This window comes from Mesitornis unicolor, unplaced genomic scaffold, assembly GCF_000695765.1.
Source record: "Mesitornis unicolor isolate BGI_N332 unplaced genomic scaffold, ASM69576v1 scaffold29581, whole genome shotgun sequence".
Classification (NCBI taxonomy): Eukaryota; Metazoa; Chordata; class Aves; order Mesitornithiformes; family Mesitornithidae; genus Mesitornis; species Mesitornis unicolor.
The window spans coordinates 4,324-21,251 of record NW_010164920.1 but is presented as its reverse complement, the minus strand read 5'-3'; the positions used below and the strand labels follow the sequence as shown (position 1 = coordinate 21,251).

Genomic DNA, 16,928 nt, shown 5'->3' with positions numbered 1-16,928 from the left:
TTGTGTTCTTTGTTAAGACGGCACATGCTTCTGGGGGGGGGGGGGAGGGGCACATCCCTTGCTGAGCTCTGTAGACATCTGTTTATCACCCTGTGATATGACTCTAATTTTCTTTTCTTAGCATGAGCACCTGTACAGTTTTGCAATGGTCATAAAGAATTACCCAGTCCATTCAAAATGTACTGGCAGATGTGACCTCCTGTTGAAAGTGTGTTTCCCTGGCTGCCTTAGCTGTGTGAAATGGCTCTTAATATATCCACTATTAATGTCAGCCCATGATTCTTTGTTTTCTTACTACTGGTGGTTTTACAAGCCTTTTCATAATCTTCAGCAGTTTAAATGAAGTCCCCTCTCATCCTCTGTCTTCTGGTTGTCATAACACTACTATTTGAATATCTCTCATTGTACCTGTTTTCTAACCATCGTCCTTGCCTTTGGCTTTCTGAGTCTTATCTCTGTCTTCCTTAAATTCGCCACAGCTAGACACAAGGTTCTAAATAAGCACAAACGATTCCTCAAAATTCACAGAACCAGAGCTTATGGCAAGGCAGGATCATCAGAATATGTCCTCCATCCTCTTGTTTATGACAGACTGCTGCATTTCACCCAACTAATGAAGTATCAGTAGGCTGACTTTGACCAGATCTACCAGCCATGAGGCTTGCTACAGAAATACAAAGATGAGATGAATTCATCACTTCTCGTGACGGTCAGGTCTAATGATTAATCTCATCCAAAGAAACATGCCTGCATTTTCATTTTCTTGAACATGAATGGCTTTCACTCCAAGGCACTTGTTCTTGCTACAGCAAGATTAAAATGGGCGTTAGCTCCCATTACTTACACATGCTTATGAACTCACCTCTGAGGCTTCTCTTTGATCATAAATACCCACTGACTTAAATCTTCCATGCTGAAGCACTTTTTTCCAGCCATTTTCTCCATTTTTTTCCAGCTTCCCCTTTATAATATGCATACCAGAATGGCTCCTGAACAGCAATGTCACGGTACAGCAGTGGCTTGACCATTTATACTTACTGCATCAAACAACGTCATTCACTTTACAGACACCTTTGGCAACCAAACCCAATGCTTTCAAGGCAGTATTGTGGGACACTCCCACAGCTTGAAATCTCTCCAGTAGCAAAAGGGAAAAGTAGGTAGTTCTATCCTAAAGGCATCAACTTAAAATCTCTCCCAAAGTGCCTCTTCTCGTGTCCCTTATGGGTTACAGTTAGTGACAGATTCCAAAAACTGAATGCAGGCAGGCCTATGTATTTTAGATGCTACCAATCAACTGGAAAATCCCCTAGGCACTTTCTCAAATGAACCAGAAGGCTAGTAATTATTCCTGCCCAACAGTAATCCCCTCAGCAACCTGCTATTAATCCTCTCTCATCTGAAACATCCATTTACAACACAATTTTCAACTGCTTACTCAATTTCATGGTCTCTGAACTTCGCCCTTGTTTTATGACTACTGATCCTCCCTTATGGTTTTCCAGGGATCTTGTCAAAAGCTATCTGGAAATGCAGCACATCTGCAGCAGTCAAGTTGGTTGTCTCAGAGACTGTTCCCAAAGAGCTGGATTCAGTTTGCCTGGCTGGAGTGGTGTGCTTGTAGTGGGTTTACCCAAGAAAAGAGGAGCTCAGCTGGCTCTGTAAGCTTTGTCAGATGAGGAACTGGGTTTGTTTGCCTATCTGGTAACTCCCCCGAGCTGAATTTGTCCCCCAGCCTGTGTTCCTTAAGCAGAACTTCTTTAAGTCCTAAAAAACCCCAGACCTCTTAAATAAATGCTTGGCCACAATATATTCAGTCTAACATATTTCATCTCTCTTAACTCCAAGAAAATAGGCAGTCCAGGACTTTAGGTCAGCAGCCTTGAACAAGAATTGTTTTCATTATTTTTCAATGCCTATCTGGCAGGTGCTGTACATGTGTTGTACTCTGTCCCCTGGGAGGTTACAGAGCCAGAAGAAACAGGGCTGGCATGCAGCAACCTGGAATACTAGCTGCCCAGAGTGGCTGTGGAGTCTCCATCCTTTGCGACATTTAAAACCTGACAGCACACAGCCCTGAGCAACCTGCTCTAGCTGAGCCTGCTTGAGCAGGTAGGTTGGACTAGGCAGTCTCCAGAGGTGTCTTCCAACCTCAACCATACTGTGATTAACAGGTAATGCACTTTTCAAGCCTTCTTAGTTTGAACCCATAGAAATTTTCCATAGAAATTAGTGGGTCCATTTAGAAATTTCTTGTGTATAACTGATTTTACAGCATCTATGAACTGGCTTTGCTTAGTCAGTGCACATTTACCCTTTGAACTAGACCCTAAAAATATGCAGAAGTCTGCAGGCTCGGCCCAAAACACTTTTAGTCCATCCCCTTTCCCCACAGCAAGATCAACTAGCCACAAATTATTCCTAAAGCCATTGCTTATGTCACCCGTCAGCCCTCAAGAATCTGGACATTATCTGAATATCAAACCTAGCTGAGCACAATTTTTTTTGCTTAATGAAGTTCCAGTGCCTTCTTCCTCTAGATGCTCTTGACAGTCAGGTGACACTGAGCTGAGAGCTGCTTTCTTTCCTCCACATAGCAGAGCAAGCAATTTGTTTCCCACACAATTTCCCTCAACTGTGCCCAACTGCCCTTTGCAAATATTTAATACTGGGCAAACTGAAACTGCTGGTTATTATCAACCCATGAGATCTGGCAAATTACTTCACTTCCATGTGTGAAATTAGAGGACGAGCAGTATTATTTTAAGGTTTACATTTAGTATAGATGGTGTGCTGACTGCCATCAGAGCGCTCATTTTCAGCTTTCAAGGAACATTAAGATCTGTGGGCCATACTCAAGACACCTTCTCTAAATACTTAACATTGCTAATGCAACTGCTTCTCTCCAGTGAGCTGGCAAGTGGCAGCCTTGCACAGCAGATGGACTGAATCACACACTAGCAACCTCCTGAATTCCAATGCCACAGCAGTCATGACATCAATGTTGGGTACCTGAGTCAACTCCCATTGTGATTTGTGATCACTCACCAGCACACAGCTCAGGTTTCCAGCCTTCTGTTCCTTGCTCCCCCCACCCCAGCCCTCCTCACTTGATCAGTGATGCATTTGCACACCTCCAATTCCTAGACTTCTCTGCAAACATGGAGAATTCTTCTCAATTGTTTTCTAAGAAGCACATGTGCTTAAAAGTGAAAGCCAGGAAATGGTACAGGAAGAACTAGGACAGAAAAATGTTCCCAGTATGTAACCTGCTGATGTTCTGCAGTTCCAGGGTCCAGTGGGGCTCCAGGTCCTGTCCCCGCAGTAGGATCAAGCTGTCTTTGGTTGTGATCAGCAGGTTGCTGCAGTTTGTGTCAGATGACTTCATTGTCTGCAGGAAGTCAACACCCCCACTGGGACAAAGGGAAAGCAGAGAGGAGATTCTGAGGCTTGTATCTGCACATCTCAGCACTAGCTACCTGGCAATTCATCCTACCTAAGATTTGAACTGTTCTTGGAGAGGCCCATCTTTTCCCCTAGCTTCCTGTGAGGGTTCCTCAGTTAAGTCTCTTCCGAATATCTTGAGTTACTACAGAAAGCATAGAGTGTGGGGTTTCACATTTTCTCCCTCCCTTTATTTCTATCCAGGCTGACTGTGATCACAATTTGGCAGCGAAGAAGGAGATGAGAAATCCAGGCCTACAGTGCTGTACACAGACTGAGCTTCTGAGCTTCCCAAAGGGACTCCATTAGCAGGAAACACTTTTTTTTTTAATTTTTTTTTTTTTTAATCCAGGTATGCATAAGGGGTGGAAGAAAGGAACATGGGACAGCAGAAGCAAAGATTTCCCTTTTACCATACTCTGCACTTCTTTTGCTAGGACAACAACAGGACAGAGAGGAATAATGGGTTCTCCAGAGTACAGTCATCAACTGGGCAATGAAAAGGACAGTACTGAATTAGGAGGGACCATCTCCAGGACCATTAAGAAGTACCCACCCTCCCCATGCTCTCCCAGCAGAAGCAAGATGATGAGTCCATCTCCTACCTGTAAATGTCAATGAGCTCTGACAGGTTGACAGATCTGCGCTTTTCCCACTCTGGCTCCTCCTGCTGCAGCATTGCAGGAAAGCTGTCCCGGTTTCTGGCTTGGGTAAAGATATCTCTCAGGGCAACTGCTTGAACATTACCTGCCAGGAAGAGTAAATATGAAGAGTCCTGCCTGTGAAAGTTAACTCTCTAGTAGCACAGAAGGTCCTTGGGACCACTGTGTTTGTGGCAGAAGGCAAAGAAATGCCCAGAGCTGGAACTTCCCTGGCATGTTGTGCCTTTGGGAAACTCCAAGGTATTCCAGGCTAGCAGGCTCCTGCACTTTTCCACACCATGGCAGTGAGACTTGTTGCTATGTCCTCTACTCCTAGCTTTTACAGTAGAAGGAGTGGTAGACATATCCCAGGGATGCTCTGGGCCATTTTAGGTAAAATGAACGCTTTCTCAGTAAGGTGAAGTGCTAGAAAGTTAAGGTGCACATTACCAAAACCAAACAGGATGTAGATGGCTCCCTGGCTGGTGATGTGGACTTGGGGGCCAATCACTTTCCCTTCTCCATTGGTGCTGTACTTCACAGGCCCACCCAAAGCAGTCCCAGTCTTCCCTGACACCAAGATGAAAAACACATCAGGCTGCAAAGAGAGAGAGGTAGAGATTTTTAGCAGTGCTTTCATGCACTTGTGCTCTCAGTATCTTCACTGATCCTCACAGCATGAAGGTCCACTGCTCTTTCCCCCCACAGCAAGGTCTAGCTAGTGGTCTCTTTCTCTTTGCTCAGTCTGGCTTCCTGGGAGTCTTACATTCATGCTTTTCTCTTGACTGCTAATGCATCAAAGACAGAAGGGACTTCAAAAACCTAAACTCCTCTAATAACATTAATACTAGAATTGTGGGGAAGGATGAGCATAGAGGAACTCTGCATCTGAATTAATCACATAAGTATTTCTTTCTTTTGGATAAGCTGAAGGCTCCTTTCTCCAGAGACCTATCTCAACATGGCTCCCTACACTGCTGCTAAACACTCACTTCAAGCCAAGCATTCACTGAACAGAAACAGATGATTCTCAAGTCTCAGTCATGGGTAAATAATGACCTTTCTGTTCATTCCCTGCTGACAAGAAATGCAGGTATTGTCATTATTGCTTGATCTCACTGCTATGACCTATTGAAAGAAAAAAGGGTCCTTTTCAGGGAAATCAAAGGAAACAAAAATTAGGGGTTCTTGCAGCTCCTGTTAAAGCTATTCCACACCAGGCACCCTGTTCTTCCTCTAGATTGTCAAGGGCCTTTCAGACCTTGAGCAGATATATGCTGTACCTGTGTCTCTTTGAGGCCCAGAACAACAATATCCCTAATCCCATCTCCATCTACATCTGGAAGAGTTGCAGCCGGTGCAGCCAGGATCCCACTTGAAAGGTGGATGGAGTTCAGTGTCCAGATGGTCTTGCCTGTTGGAAGAGCAGGATGAAAGAAGCCTGCAGCACTTGGGGAACCAGTGGGCATCCCCAGAGGATTCCACAAAACTTTCTTGAAGGAGAGAGCAACAGAGGTTGTTTCCACTGTTATCTGAGAAAAGACAAGCCTACAAACCGGGGCAAGCTGCATAGGGAAGCAAAGTTCTTCCCCCACCACTTCTTCAGATTGGCTTCGAGTCATCCCTCAAGTCTTGCTGTGCATCTCTCTAGAAACACTTTCTGAAATAGCAGAGAATATCTGAGGTTCACTCTTGGAAGGAGAACCTACAGGAGAGTGCTGCTTTGCAAGACAGTAGTTGTTTCCTCAGTCAGGAGTAAAGCCTGTAGGTAGATGCCAGGAAAGGGAACAGATGGGCAGTTCTGATATTCAAAGTGCAAATCTGTGTCTCAGTTAAATTCCCAGCAGTAAATAGCCACTCCAGCATGGCATGCTCACTCCACCTCAGGGTGAAAGCATGTTAGCAGACACGATGTCAAATGGTTTGGTAGGACAGCATGGACTCAGCTGGAAACTCAGTAAAACCTGATTTGCAAACTGGCAAATGAACTTAAACACCCCCCAAAAAAAGCAAAATCAAACTCAGTGCTTTTACTTCTTCATGATTCTTTTGCCAACACTTCTGCTTTTTCAATCAGAGTTTAAAAATGCTTTTCTGCTGCTAATGCTGTGTAGAATAGTGTTTGCCTCTGCACGACAAAGGAAACCAAAGGCCAGACCTGCAAACCCTTATGCACATTACTACTACTGCTACATTACTACTACTGCTACTACACACAACACTACTAGTAAAAAGAGACAGGTTCCAGGCCATGAAAACACTGTGCAAGTAATCTGGTCCCTAAAAGTTAAGTGTCACTGCTCACTGACAGGATATGAAACTTAAACCCAAGGTTTCTTGTACCTATCCATTCTCTGTTGATACTAAAATCATCCCTATACCTACCTATGAATATTTCTGCCAGTGAATTAGTGTGGTAGAAAAAACAGCAATCAGAGAATGGAGATACACATGATCAAGTGATTAAAAATGCAATATTCACTCACATCTAATCAATTCTTCTACAGGCTTAATTTCTCTGGAAGGTAGCATATGTCCTTACATAACTTCTTCAAGAATGGTGTTCAGCTTTTCAGTGCTTTTAGGTAGGTGTGAGTCGTACTAACAGCTCAATACTGATGAGAACATACCTTAACATATCCTTTATGTCATAGGGGTGCTACAGGTTAAGATGAACACTCAGAAATGTTCTGAGATGGTAAGATGAAGATGCTGCCACAGAGCAGCAATGGTTTGGATTCTCTCTTACCCTGGGTAACTAGAAACTCCTTAGTGTTTTGACCCTTTCCTGTGTGTCACTAGACAACAACCACCATGAAGTGCCAGCACTGAATCATTTATTATTAGCCCTTTAAAGAAAACATAAAAGCAGTAGCATATTTCTAATACACTGGTAGTTGACTTTACCTGTGGAGGCACTGAGAAGGCTGAGGAATTTTGATGTTCCTGTAACAAGGCAGACAGGCTCTGCAGGTGACCGCAGTGACAGCCCTTTGCACTGCACACTCTGAGTCTCCTCTGGAAGCTGGATGGACCACAGGGTGCTGCCATTCATACCAGAAAGCGCCACCACAGTTACAGAGGGCCTAGAGACACCTGGAAGAGGCAGGAGAGAAAGTGTGAAATCATTTGGCATCAAGAGGCTATGTCCACACTGCCTTTGGTCTCTGTGTTTGAGTTCAAGCTCTAGGTCCTGGAGCTGAGTGGCTCAAATCAGCCACATCCACACTGCCTGAAAGCAAAGGTCAAATCCCACCCCATGGCTAAGCAGAGCCTAAGAGCAATCTCCAGATAAGCTGGGCTGTCAGTCAACAGCACAGACAACCACAAAGGTTGGACCTGAGCTCACAGCAAGAAATGTGGTCTGCTGGGCGCAGAAGAACCAAGATCTTGGGGGTAACCTGCTTAACTGTGTTGAATTGCCTGTCTGAAATGTGCTGCTGTCAAACCAGACTGATCCTTCTGATCTCTTATCCCTCAAGATACTGACAGGAAGCCTTAAGTGATTCTCAAGCCAGATGTCACCTCATTTGGAAGTCCTGAGCTGTCTGTAATTCTAGGGCAGCAGAAGGCGATTGGCTATCAGAGAGCTTTTTTTCTTTGTTTTCCAAGTAAGTTTTATTGTCGTGGAGAGCACAGTGAACCCAACCAATTGGTGCAACTCAGGAGTCTTTTCCTAATTCACCAGTTAGCACAAAATAATTGTGAGAAAAAGTGCTCTATGCTGTTTCAATTGACTGTTGACTGTGATTCCAAACCTGAGCAACTTTTAGTTCAGCTTGCCCTCAGACATAATTGTGGTTACTGTAATCTCCACCTGGTACACTCATATCACAATGTAATATGAACTCCTGTACATTGCAAGATAACAACAGTCCCAGTTGACTCCTGTCTTACTGGCAAAACAATATGTGACCTGACTACATGAAGGGCCCATCTGGGCCACTGGCTAAAACCAAGTCTGAGCCCACTCTAAATCAAACTCAGTCTTTCCTCAAACTGAAAATCACCTGGCTTATGCTAGGGAGTTGCCCCAGCCCAAGTCCTCCTCATTGGCTTGGCAAGGATAAAGAACAGCTAACTCCTGAATGCAGCTCACAGCTGTTGTGTGTACAAGCTAGAGAAACAGCTAACAATGTCATAGCTTACTCCATCAGGTACCTATCTCAAGCTTATCTCTGCTGGACACCGCATGAATGCTCCAAGCACAAGCTACAGCGGGGGTGATACCCAGATATAAGGGTTTAGGGTTGTGACATGTTTACATCTGCTTTAGTGCTTGCTTTTTGTCTTCCAGCATAGCTATAGCCCAGGATGGAGCTAGATAGGATTAGTTCCATTCAAAGCACGCTGAGGACTGTATATATGAAAGATAAATACAATGCAATGGCAAAATAGAGAACACAAGGATAACCTCTACAAACTGAATGCAGCCTTTATGTCAATAGTATCTCTCTCTCGCTTTCTTTTTTAACTTAATCTAAAATTTTCTTGCTGCTCATAGATTTATTTCTATAGGACTTGCTGTGATATACTGAGGGCCTTGCTTAGGCTTTTCCCTACATTCTAACTATTTTTATTACCCTGCTCTTTGGAGAACCAAGGCATTTTGCTCCCACAAGAGTTCTGTGCAATGAATGCTTGCTCCCTGGATATGACTTTGAGACTGAACAGATTCATGAAATCTCAGGTGATGCTAAGCTGGGCAGACACAGTATGGCAGGCAGCTGGGAACCTCCAGGACTTCAGAAGCCCAGTGCAATAGGATGCTACTGGACTTGGCAGCCTCTGTGTAACAGTGGCCAGTATCAGCAGGCTACTGCTATGTTACCTGAGGGGTGTGAAGGTTAACAGAGAAAGCAAAAGGAGCCAGGAGGAAGAAACTGAGGGATACCTGCTAAAGAGCCAGGCACAGTAGCTTCCCCACCATCAGCCAGACTATTATCTGTGAATTACCAACAATTTGGAGCCTTAAGGATATGAAATGACCAGGAGAAAAGGGCAGTAAGGTGAGGGTGTTTCCTGCAACAATGACCTACAGCTGCTCTAAAAAAATCCATAATGCTCCCTGTTGGCAAGCAACCGGCTAGATCAGAAGAACCAGAGCTCTCCAACAGTCAGCTCTGCCATCACTGTTCCTGTCACCAACTACCCTTGGTAATGACCGGGACATTGGACAACAGATCAGGAAAGAGCCCAGACTCTACCACTGAACCTCATCTGTGACCTCTGTCAAGCAGCTTCCACCTTTGTGCCTGTAACATGAAGGTAGTTAGACTGAGCTCTTTTGTGAAGGGCTCTGAGAGATAACAAGATTGGGGAAAAAAAAACACCTTATTTTCAATTGCTATTTGTAGAGTAATGCTTTCTGATCACTTTATCTCTGCCCCCAAACTAAGTGTGCACAAATACAGGACAAAGAGGTGGACTTGTCCCAAGATGAGATAAAGGGAAATAGTTGATCCAGCAGCTATGGGAGCACAGGTTTGTTATTAGCAGCATGACAAAGCACAGGCACAGCACACCAACCATTTTAAGGAACTCTGAAAAGAGCAATGCAGTGAATTTGCAGTGGCAGAACTCTCCCCACACATAAGACAAACATACAAAGGTCTGTACCGACAAATACAGAAAGAAGAATGGAAAGGAGCTGCTGTGCTTACCCTTGACGCTAGCATTCATCAAGGCAGTGAAGGCAATGAGGATGTCAGGTAGACCATCACCATTCACATCACACAGCTCCAGTGGGGATAACACACCACCTGCAACATCACAGAGAATCACTGCACTGTTGTTAAAAAGGCCACCCAGCCCATTTTCCACACTGGGAGAGGAGGACAGGAGGACTGGCCCAGGAAAGAGACTCGTGGACAGCCAAGCCTCAGAGTCTGCTAGGGAATCACCAATGCCAAGCAGCTCCCACCACTGCATGGAAAGGCAGACACATAGCAACTAGGAAAGGAAAGGGGAAAATGGAAGAGCTAACAGAAAAGATGTCTGCTTCCCACTTAATGTTCTGAGGTGATGTGGTAGCCACATATATCACAAAGGCTGAGATTTGGAAGCCAGGAGCAGAAAGCAAGGAGGGAGAGACATATCTAGATCTGGCAGAAATTATTCACAAACCACTCTTACTTTACTGCAGAAGTCAGAATAGAAGATACTTTAGAAATGTGGACCATACAGGATGACCAAATGCTCATTTATGGATTCAAGCAGGAGAAGACGACAAAAGAAATAAGGTTAGTTAAGCCAGCTAGGAGACACAGAGACTTCTATCCCTCTACTCCCAAATACACCCACACACTTCAGCATGGAGGTGCTGGTGAAACCCAGGATGCAGAGAGGGAGGCACTACATTTTAAAGTGTGCCGGGCCATCTCCATCTGGAACAGAGTGCACCATCCAGACTAAAAGGCAGGATGGGAGACAAGTCAAAATGGTTTTTGGTGTTGGCAGAAACGAGATTTTGTGGCACAGTTATCTACTGATGCCAGATTTCACAGGCCTCAGCTTAAAGATTGAGTAGGACACAGCCGCCTGTGTTACCTTGGAGCATCTGCAGTGGTGAGGAAGGGCCTCTGCTCCGACCTGGATCTCCCAGATAGGTCTCTCCCGCCGATGCCCAGCCTGGGAGCTGCCACCTCCCCCACGCCAGATGCAGTCCCTGGGGCTTTCTCACCTGCTCCCTGACCTAGGTTGCGGTTCCAGGTGTTATGCAAGTCTCTAGGGGGACAGGGAATTAGAAATGCGCACACCAACACAAGAATCATCGAGACCACCACAGTAAGCAAAAAGATTGCTGTGCGCAGGTATGGCATGAGGGAGGGAGCAGCCTTCTGCTCCAAACTCCCAGCTGTTTCTGCAGGATAACCCTCAGGTGCGCTCTCTGATGTGTGCTGCTTTGTCATCCCAACCTCCACATCAGAGTCAGGGTCCTGCACCTCCTCAGGAGGGCTCTTCCCGTTCTTGACCCCCCCGTTCTTCTGGATGTTGAGTACCAGGTCATCTTCACTTTCATCACTGTCAGCCTGAGTGAGGGGATCGTATTCCCCAAGGTCCGGGCTCTTCTTTCCTGAGGAAAGAGATAGAGAGACACAATAAAGCATGAGTTCCTCACTTTTTCAGGATCTCAGTGAAGAAAAGGCTGCAGTGGAGAGTGATGCAGAAGGGAAAACAGCACAGTCTGCATTTTGTGTGGCTCCAAGTGAAAGGTGTGAGACAAAAGACAGGGTCTGTCCATGTTTCAGAGTAGCAGCTGCAGGAAAAAAGATGCTGACAGTTTATTTCTCCAAGATAAAGGTGTATATATATAGTATCTACACACACACACACACACACACATACGTATGTGTATATGTATGTATATATATGGAATTCATGGCTGGTTTAATTCTAATACTTTCCTGTTTGGTAATGAGACACACTGACATGAAGGCATGCTTAATGGTCTGAGTACGTAAACCGCAGCATTCTCTTGACTTCAGACTCTGAACTCCTTTAGCGTTTGCCAGCCTCTAATCTCAACACAGATCCTTTTCTCTTGCAGTCTGTATTCTCTGAGGGGGCCTCCCTCTGCAGCTCATTTTTCCCCTGCTCCTCCTGCCTGGTCCAAGCAGCACTGCTGCCTTCTAGGTTGCCACATCTGCAGTCCTGCTTCATGAGGGAGAGAAGGAACAGAGTACCTCACAGTTTCCCTGCAGTGCTGGTAAAAATGGATATCAATTCCCTGACAAGGAGGGCAAAGTCATTTTGCCCTTTTGGCCCAGTAACACGCTGGTCTCTGAAGCAATCAAGGCTGCTCCTCTAACACACCACCTTCTCCACATAGCTCAGCACTGCGAGAGAGTGTGCTCCAGCCCCTGCAGTAAGAAACCACAGTGCTCTTGCTCTGTTCTCACTCCCACCAGAGCTGACAGCTTGTGCTTGGCCTTGCCAGAACAGGGAACTTGGTACTGATGCCTTCAGGTGGTGGTACAAGAAAGTAGCTTAGCTTTAGGTGTCTTCCCCCCAGATGCCTGGCACATGGACGATCTCTCCCCTCAAGCCCTAGACAGCCACAGTGAGTATGATGAGGGCAGGTGCAGAGCCCAGTTGTACACGCTGGCGTAAGGCCAGGGCCATCTGTTTATGGGGGCAGGCAGGATAACACAGACTCGCTGCCCTGAGCTACGAGTGGAGGATCACGTCTCAGGGAGCTGCCCTGCGCCACCAGGCTGGGCATGGAGCCACGGCTACTGCTCCAATGATTGCAGGGCCTCAGTCTGTTTCTCTCTCTCTCCTATTCCTAGGTGGAATTTTGCTGTCCCAAATATCTGCCTCATTTCCCTTTGCCTAAAGCTGACCCGAGACAGGAGCTAACTTGTGTCTGAAGATGCCTGAAGTAATACATGCAAGGCATAAATAACAAGGAAAAATACACAAGCTGCAACCACTCTCAGACACTAAGATGACGGAAAGGCTTTACAGAGCGGAAATTCAAGGGCTTTCATGGTTATTCTTCTGCATAAGATAATACACCTTACTTCTGGTTTCCCTACTGAAGGCAGACTCACAGTTACAGACATACTGTAATATCTAGTTAAGTGCAATACACCAGAATCTATTTTGCAGCACATGGATCTCATTTCTTGTCCTGCAAAAGGACCTTCACTTCCCCTTCCTGTACCACTTATAGCTGGTATTTCAGTATCAATTTCAGGATTTAAGAAAAACTGTCAATCCCACTGAGGACCAAATGCCCCACACTAAGTAGAGCAGCCAGGACAACCAACCCACAATGAACAGAGGGAAATAAAGATATCCAACAAGATCAATTATCTAAATCAAACCCTTCCTTTCTGAACTATGGGTTTCTACAAAAGACTCACATCAAAACAATCTGGTGCATATACACACTCCAAAAAGCTGTGCCGTGCAGAGGCAGAGCACCCAGCTTAAAGACACTACATTCCTATGGGATAGTCCAGTGTATCTGTGTGAGACACTGCATTGTTTCACACAGATCTGCCCTAAACATGTCTTCAAAGTATGGGCTTTTCAGTAAGTCTTTATAACCTTGGCTCCATCCTGTAAGCAGCACAGAAGGCCACCAACCTTGGTGGCACACAGCTCTCTGCTCAGAGACTGCAATGGCAGCGCAGTGTGAATTTCTCAGATGTCCATACAGTAGGTTGTGCTGACAAGCTGCTGAAAGAGTACTCAGTGAAAACAACAAATTCCAGAGAGGGCTCGCCGGCAGGGTTATTTGCAGATTCTCTCTACAGATCCAGATGTGCCAGTTCAAGCCAGGTCAGAGTGGTATGAAAAGCAAATGCTGCTAGCCCAAGAGTAAATGGTATTTAGCCTGGGAAGTCAAAGTCAGACAGTTATGTTAACCACACTGCTCCCAGTTTTGGAAACTGGTGTGCTTTGAGTAAAACGACCCAACAGCATACTAACACTTCAGATAGACTATGATTTCTTTAATAATTTTAATTCCAGACAGTCAATCCAGAAGATTGAAACCTGCTGTTCAACCTTGGGGCGACTAAAAGCATTGACAGGAATGAGCTTTATCTGGAGCAGTTTTGTTCTGGAACTCTAGGAGACTATGGGTCACCCCATACTTGAACTGGCTGGGACTGAGATGTCAGGAGCATCAGCAGTGGTGTCAACCATGACAGACAACCTGCAACAAGAACACCTTTTCTGCTGAGAACCACGTCAGAATCCCAGTCCACTGATCAGAGCCTACAAAACAGCTACTACACAATAATGATTTACAGCTTTTGGTGATCTACATAGGAAAGGATCCATTGAGTTATGGGAGAGCTATAAAGCAGAGAGCTGCTCACTAATTTCATGTCTAAGCCCGAACAGGAACTAGAAACTGGAATTCCTTCTCCCTGTCTTTCCTCAAAAGGTTAGTTGGCACTCTCACAAAGCACAGCCACTCAGTATAGTCAGGCATAAAATGTCCTGCTGATTTTTTTAAGCCAAAAGATGGGAAGACATTGCCCTTTAACAATGGCTGTTTGAGCACTTACCTAGCACATGGCAAACCTAATTGCATACCTACTCTCAGAGGATTCAAACGCTCAAATTCCACTGTTGAGAAAGAGCCTTAACAAGTGATTTGTAGGTGTTTTGGGAATGTGTCTGGAGGGCTGGTGAGAGCGTGCTCAAGTCCAGCCTCCCAAGGCTGTTCTGCAGTGCAGAGAATATGCAACTCATGATTCACCTGGCTGGCAAGAGAGCAGAAAGAAGATGACTCCTCATCTGAGTTTTAAGTCACTTGCGGTGGGAAGGAGGGATACCACACCTGGCTTCCACTAATCACTCCCAAATGATTGTTCAACAGAAGAGCATACATAGACATATACAGCAATACAGAATGTGTGAAAACAAGGGCAGTCTCACACCATTCAGAGAATTATGATTTATTGATAAGTGCTCCAGAAGTAAAATTCTGTCCTTTCTGCTCAACAACAAGGCTCAGGCTGGGGGATGACAGTTTGTCCATCAAGAGAAAGCTAAAACTGTCTCTGTTGCAAGTGATCAGCTGCCAGAAAATCCAATACTCCCATTAAGTTTTCAGCTTTCCATTGTAGAAGTAGAAATGCTAGGACGTGAGTTGGCCTCTTGGGCAAACTCCCACCCTACCTCCTGAAATTATAAATCACTGCGTAACCTTCATGAAGAGTTAGTCCCTGTGTTGAAGAGAACAGACTCCAGATCCACCTTGGGCAGTTCTGTGACCTTATGTATGTAACAAGATGTGAATGGTACAGACCTGTAATCTGTCTTTTACATAGCATCTCTAAGTGTATATAAACCTTGCATCCACTTTACAGGGACAGAGTTCATATCAACAGAGTCAGTTTCTCTGCTGCTCTGTTTTCTTTCCTACAGATAAAGTAAATAAACTGCTTCATTCTAACCTGCTATAAATTGTATTCTGTTTTTTCCCATGGTACTGGTGATAAAATAGAGGTTCCCACTCAGTGGTCTGTGGTTACAATCAATCTGAGGAACTGTTGCTTGTGGTCTGTGGCTAAGTTACTGGTCATGTCACCCTGGAAATTTATTATTTTTTTTTTGCCAGTGGAAGAAAAAGCAAACACTAAAGAGGTTTTCAAATGCTCCAAACTTACAGACTTTCAAGAGCTGTTGGACTCTACACTGCACATTATGACTTTGAAAATCCCCAGTGCATTTTCCTAATAGTATTTTTTGCATAGGCAGTTCTTGCAACTCTTGCAGCAGAAGAATGGGACCTCTCATAAAAGGAAAGATGAACCATGTGATCATGATTTGGCAAGGAGACATCTGTGAGGTGATGTGTGCTGGAATCAGGTCCCACTCATAATGAAATACTCATTTTCTAGTATTGATAGCTTGAGAGAAATTAATTATAATCTCTTTTTTCTGTTTTTGACTTACTGGGAAGGCTTTTCTTTGCACTCACTTTGGAGTGAAAAGTGCAAATCTTGGACTTTAGATTAGTACACTTTTCAGTGCGTTATTCTAATGATGACATACTGCTTCCAGTACTCTTTGTACTCAATTCATGTTCTGTTTTTTCCCCGCTGGCAGTTGGCAGGCACCAGTCACAGGGTGACAGACATATCTCTAAGCCTGTGGGGAGATAAGTTGCCACATATTGATGTAATTAATTTAATGAGATGCAGGAGGAACAAAATGGCTAGAACAATAGGCTTTCCGCTTTCTCATTGCTGTTGAAAGCTGCATTTTCTAAGAGTTAACCACACAAACAAGGTACAATATACACAATTTAACCTAAGGACTGATGCAAGAACTGTTTTCTTAACTGCAGTTGCAAGGCCTGTGCTCTTTTCCACACCAGTGCCTCCCAACAGCAGATATCAAATGGATCACACTGGTTCCAAAGGTCCTGAAGGAGATCTGTAATTGTTATCGTACAGTTCCCCAGTGGTCACACCCCAATACACATACTTATACCCACCAATTAGCACTTTTTCTAAATAAACTTCAGGTAAAATGTATTCCTTCCCATTTAGACAAATATATATAAATATATAACCAGAAACAAACGGACTTACAAACAAAACTTCTTTGAATGAGATCCAACAGGGACTACATAAACAAAAAAATAACTCGTCGTATGGGTTACTAAAAGCTGGTGGGAAGGGCCCCAAAGACATTACTGTGATCTTCATGGACCAATAGAGGAGGAAAGTATGACCTACCCACTGAGTGCTGCTTCATAGGCTGGGGCACTGCAGGACCACAACAGTGCATGGCGCTGGGGAGAAGCCCTCCCCCAGCAGTGCACAGTTGGGCCCCATCTCTGTCCCATGGCTGTCCCAAAGGCAAGACATGCTCAGGAGGGGCAATGAGGCATTTTCCCATTGAGTTAATGCAGCCAGGTGCATTGGCACCATCTGCGGTCCAACCAACAGTATCTAGCATTCTCTCAAGATCTGGTTTCACAACATATTTTCATTCCCTTTTAATCTCCTCACTGAAGAGAATGGTTGTTGGACTGCTGCTCACTGCCTTACCTTTGAAAGATCTGGTTCCCTGACATAATGGTCCCTTATGCTTGAATAACCTTTCATCTCACTGCAGATCTCTGGCAGAACAGTATGCAGAGCTGATAGGCAGGCTTTAACCATTTACCTAGGTAATTGCAGTGGCACTCACCAAACCCCTGGCCCAGCTTTTGGGGGTAAAACCCGGCAGGAGTGGATCTGAGAGGAACTAACGCTTTCTAGCAGTGACGGTGGCTGTCTTGAACCCTTTGCCCACTGCTGCGAGGCCTGCGGGACCCGGCGCATCCTCCCACGCAGGCCCGGCGGCTTCTCACAGGGCCGCGGT

The 16,928-nt window shown here is 45.0% G+C and overlaps 1 protein-coding gene across 1 annotated transcript in view; it reads right to left on the bottom strand.

Moving 5' to 3' along the window:
- The window catches only part of KIAA1467 (KIAA1467 ortholog), a 20,834-nt gene that overhangs the window by 3,546 nt on the left and 360 nt on the right, over positions 1 to 16,928 (bottom strand). Inside the window, exons 2-8 of the mRNA XM_010194471.1 lie at positions 10,768 to 11,160; positions 9,749 to 9,847; positions 6,993 to 7,181; positions 5,369 to 5,499; positions 4,536 to 4,683; positions 4,050 to 4,191; positions 3,270 to 3,413 (exon numbers count right to left, since the gene is read on the bottom strand). Coding sequence (XP_010192773.1) covers positions 3,270 to 3,413; positions 4,050 to 4,191; positions 4,536 to 4,683; positions 5,369 to 5,499; positions 6,993 to 7,181; positions 9,749 to 9,847; positions 10,768 to 11,160 — 1,246 coding nt within the window. The remainder of the gene's footprint in view (positions 1 to 3,269; positions 3,414 to 4,049; positions 4,192 to 4,535; positions 4,684 to 5,368; positions 5,500 to 6,992; positions 7,182 to 9,748; positions 9,848 to 10,767; positions 11,161 to 16,928) is intronic.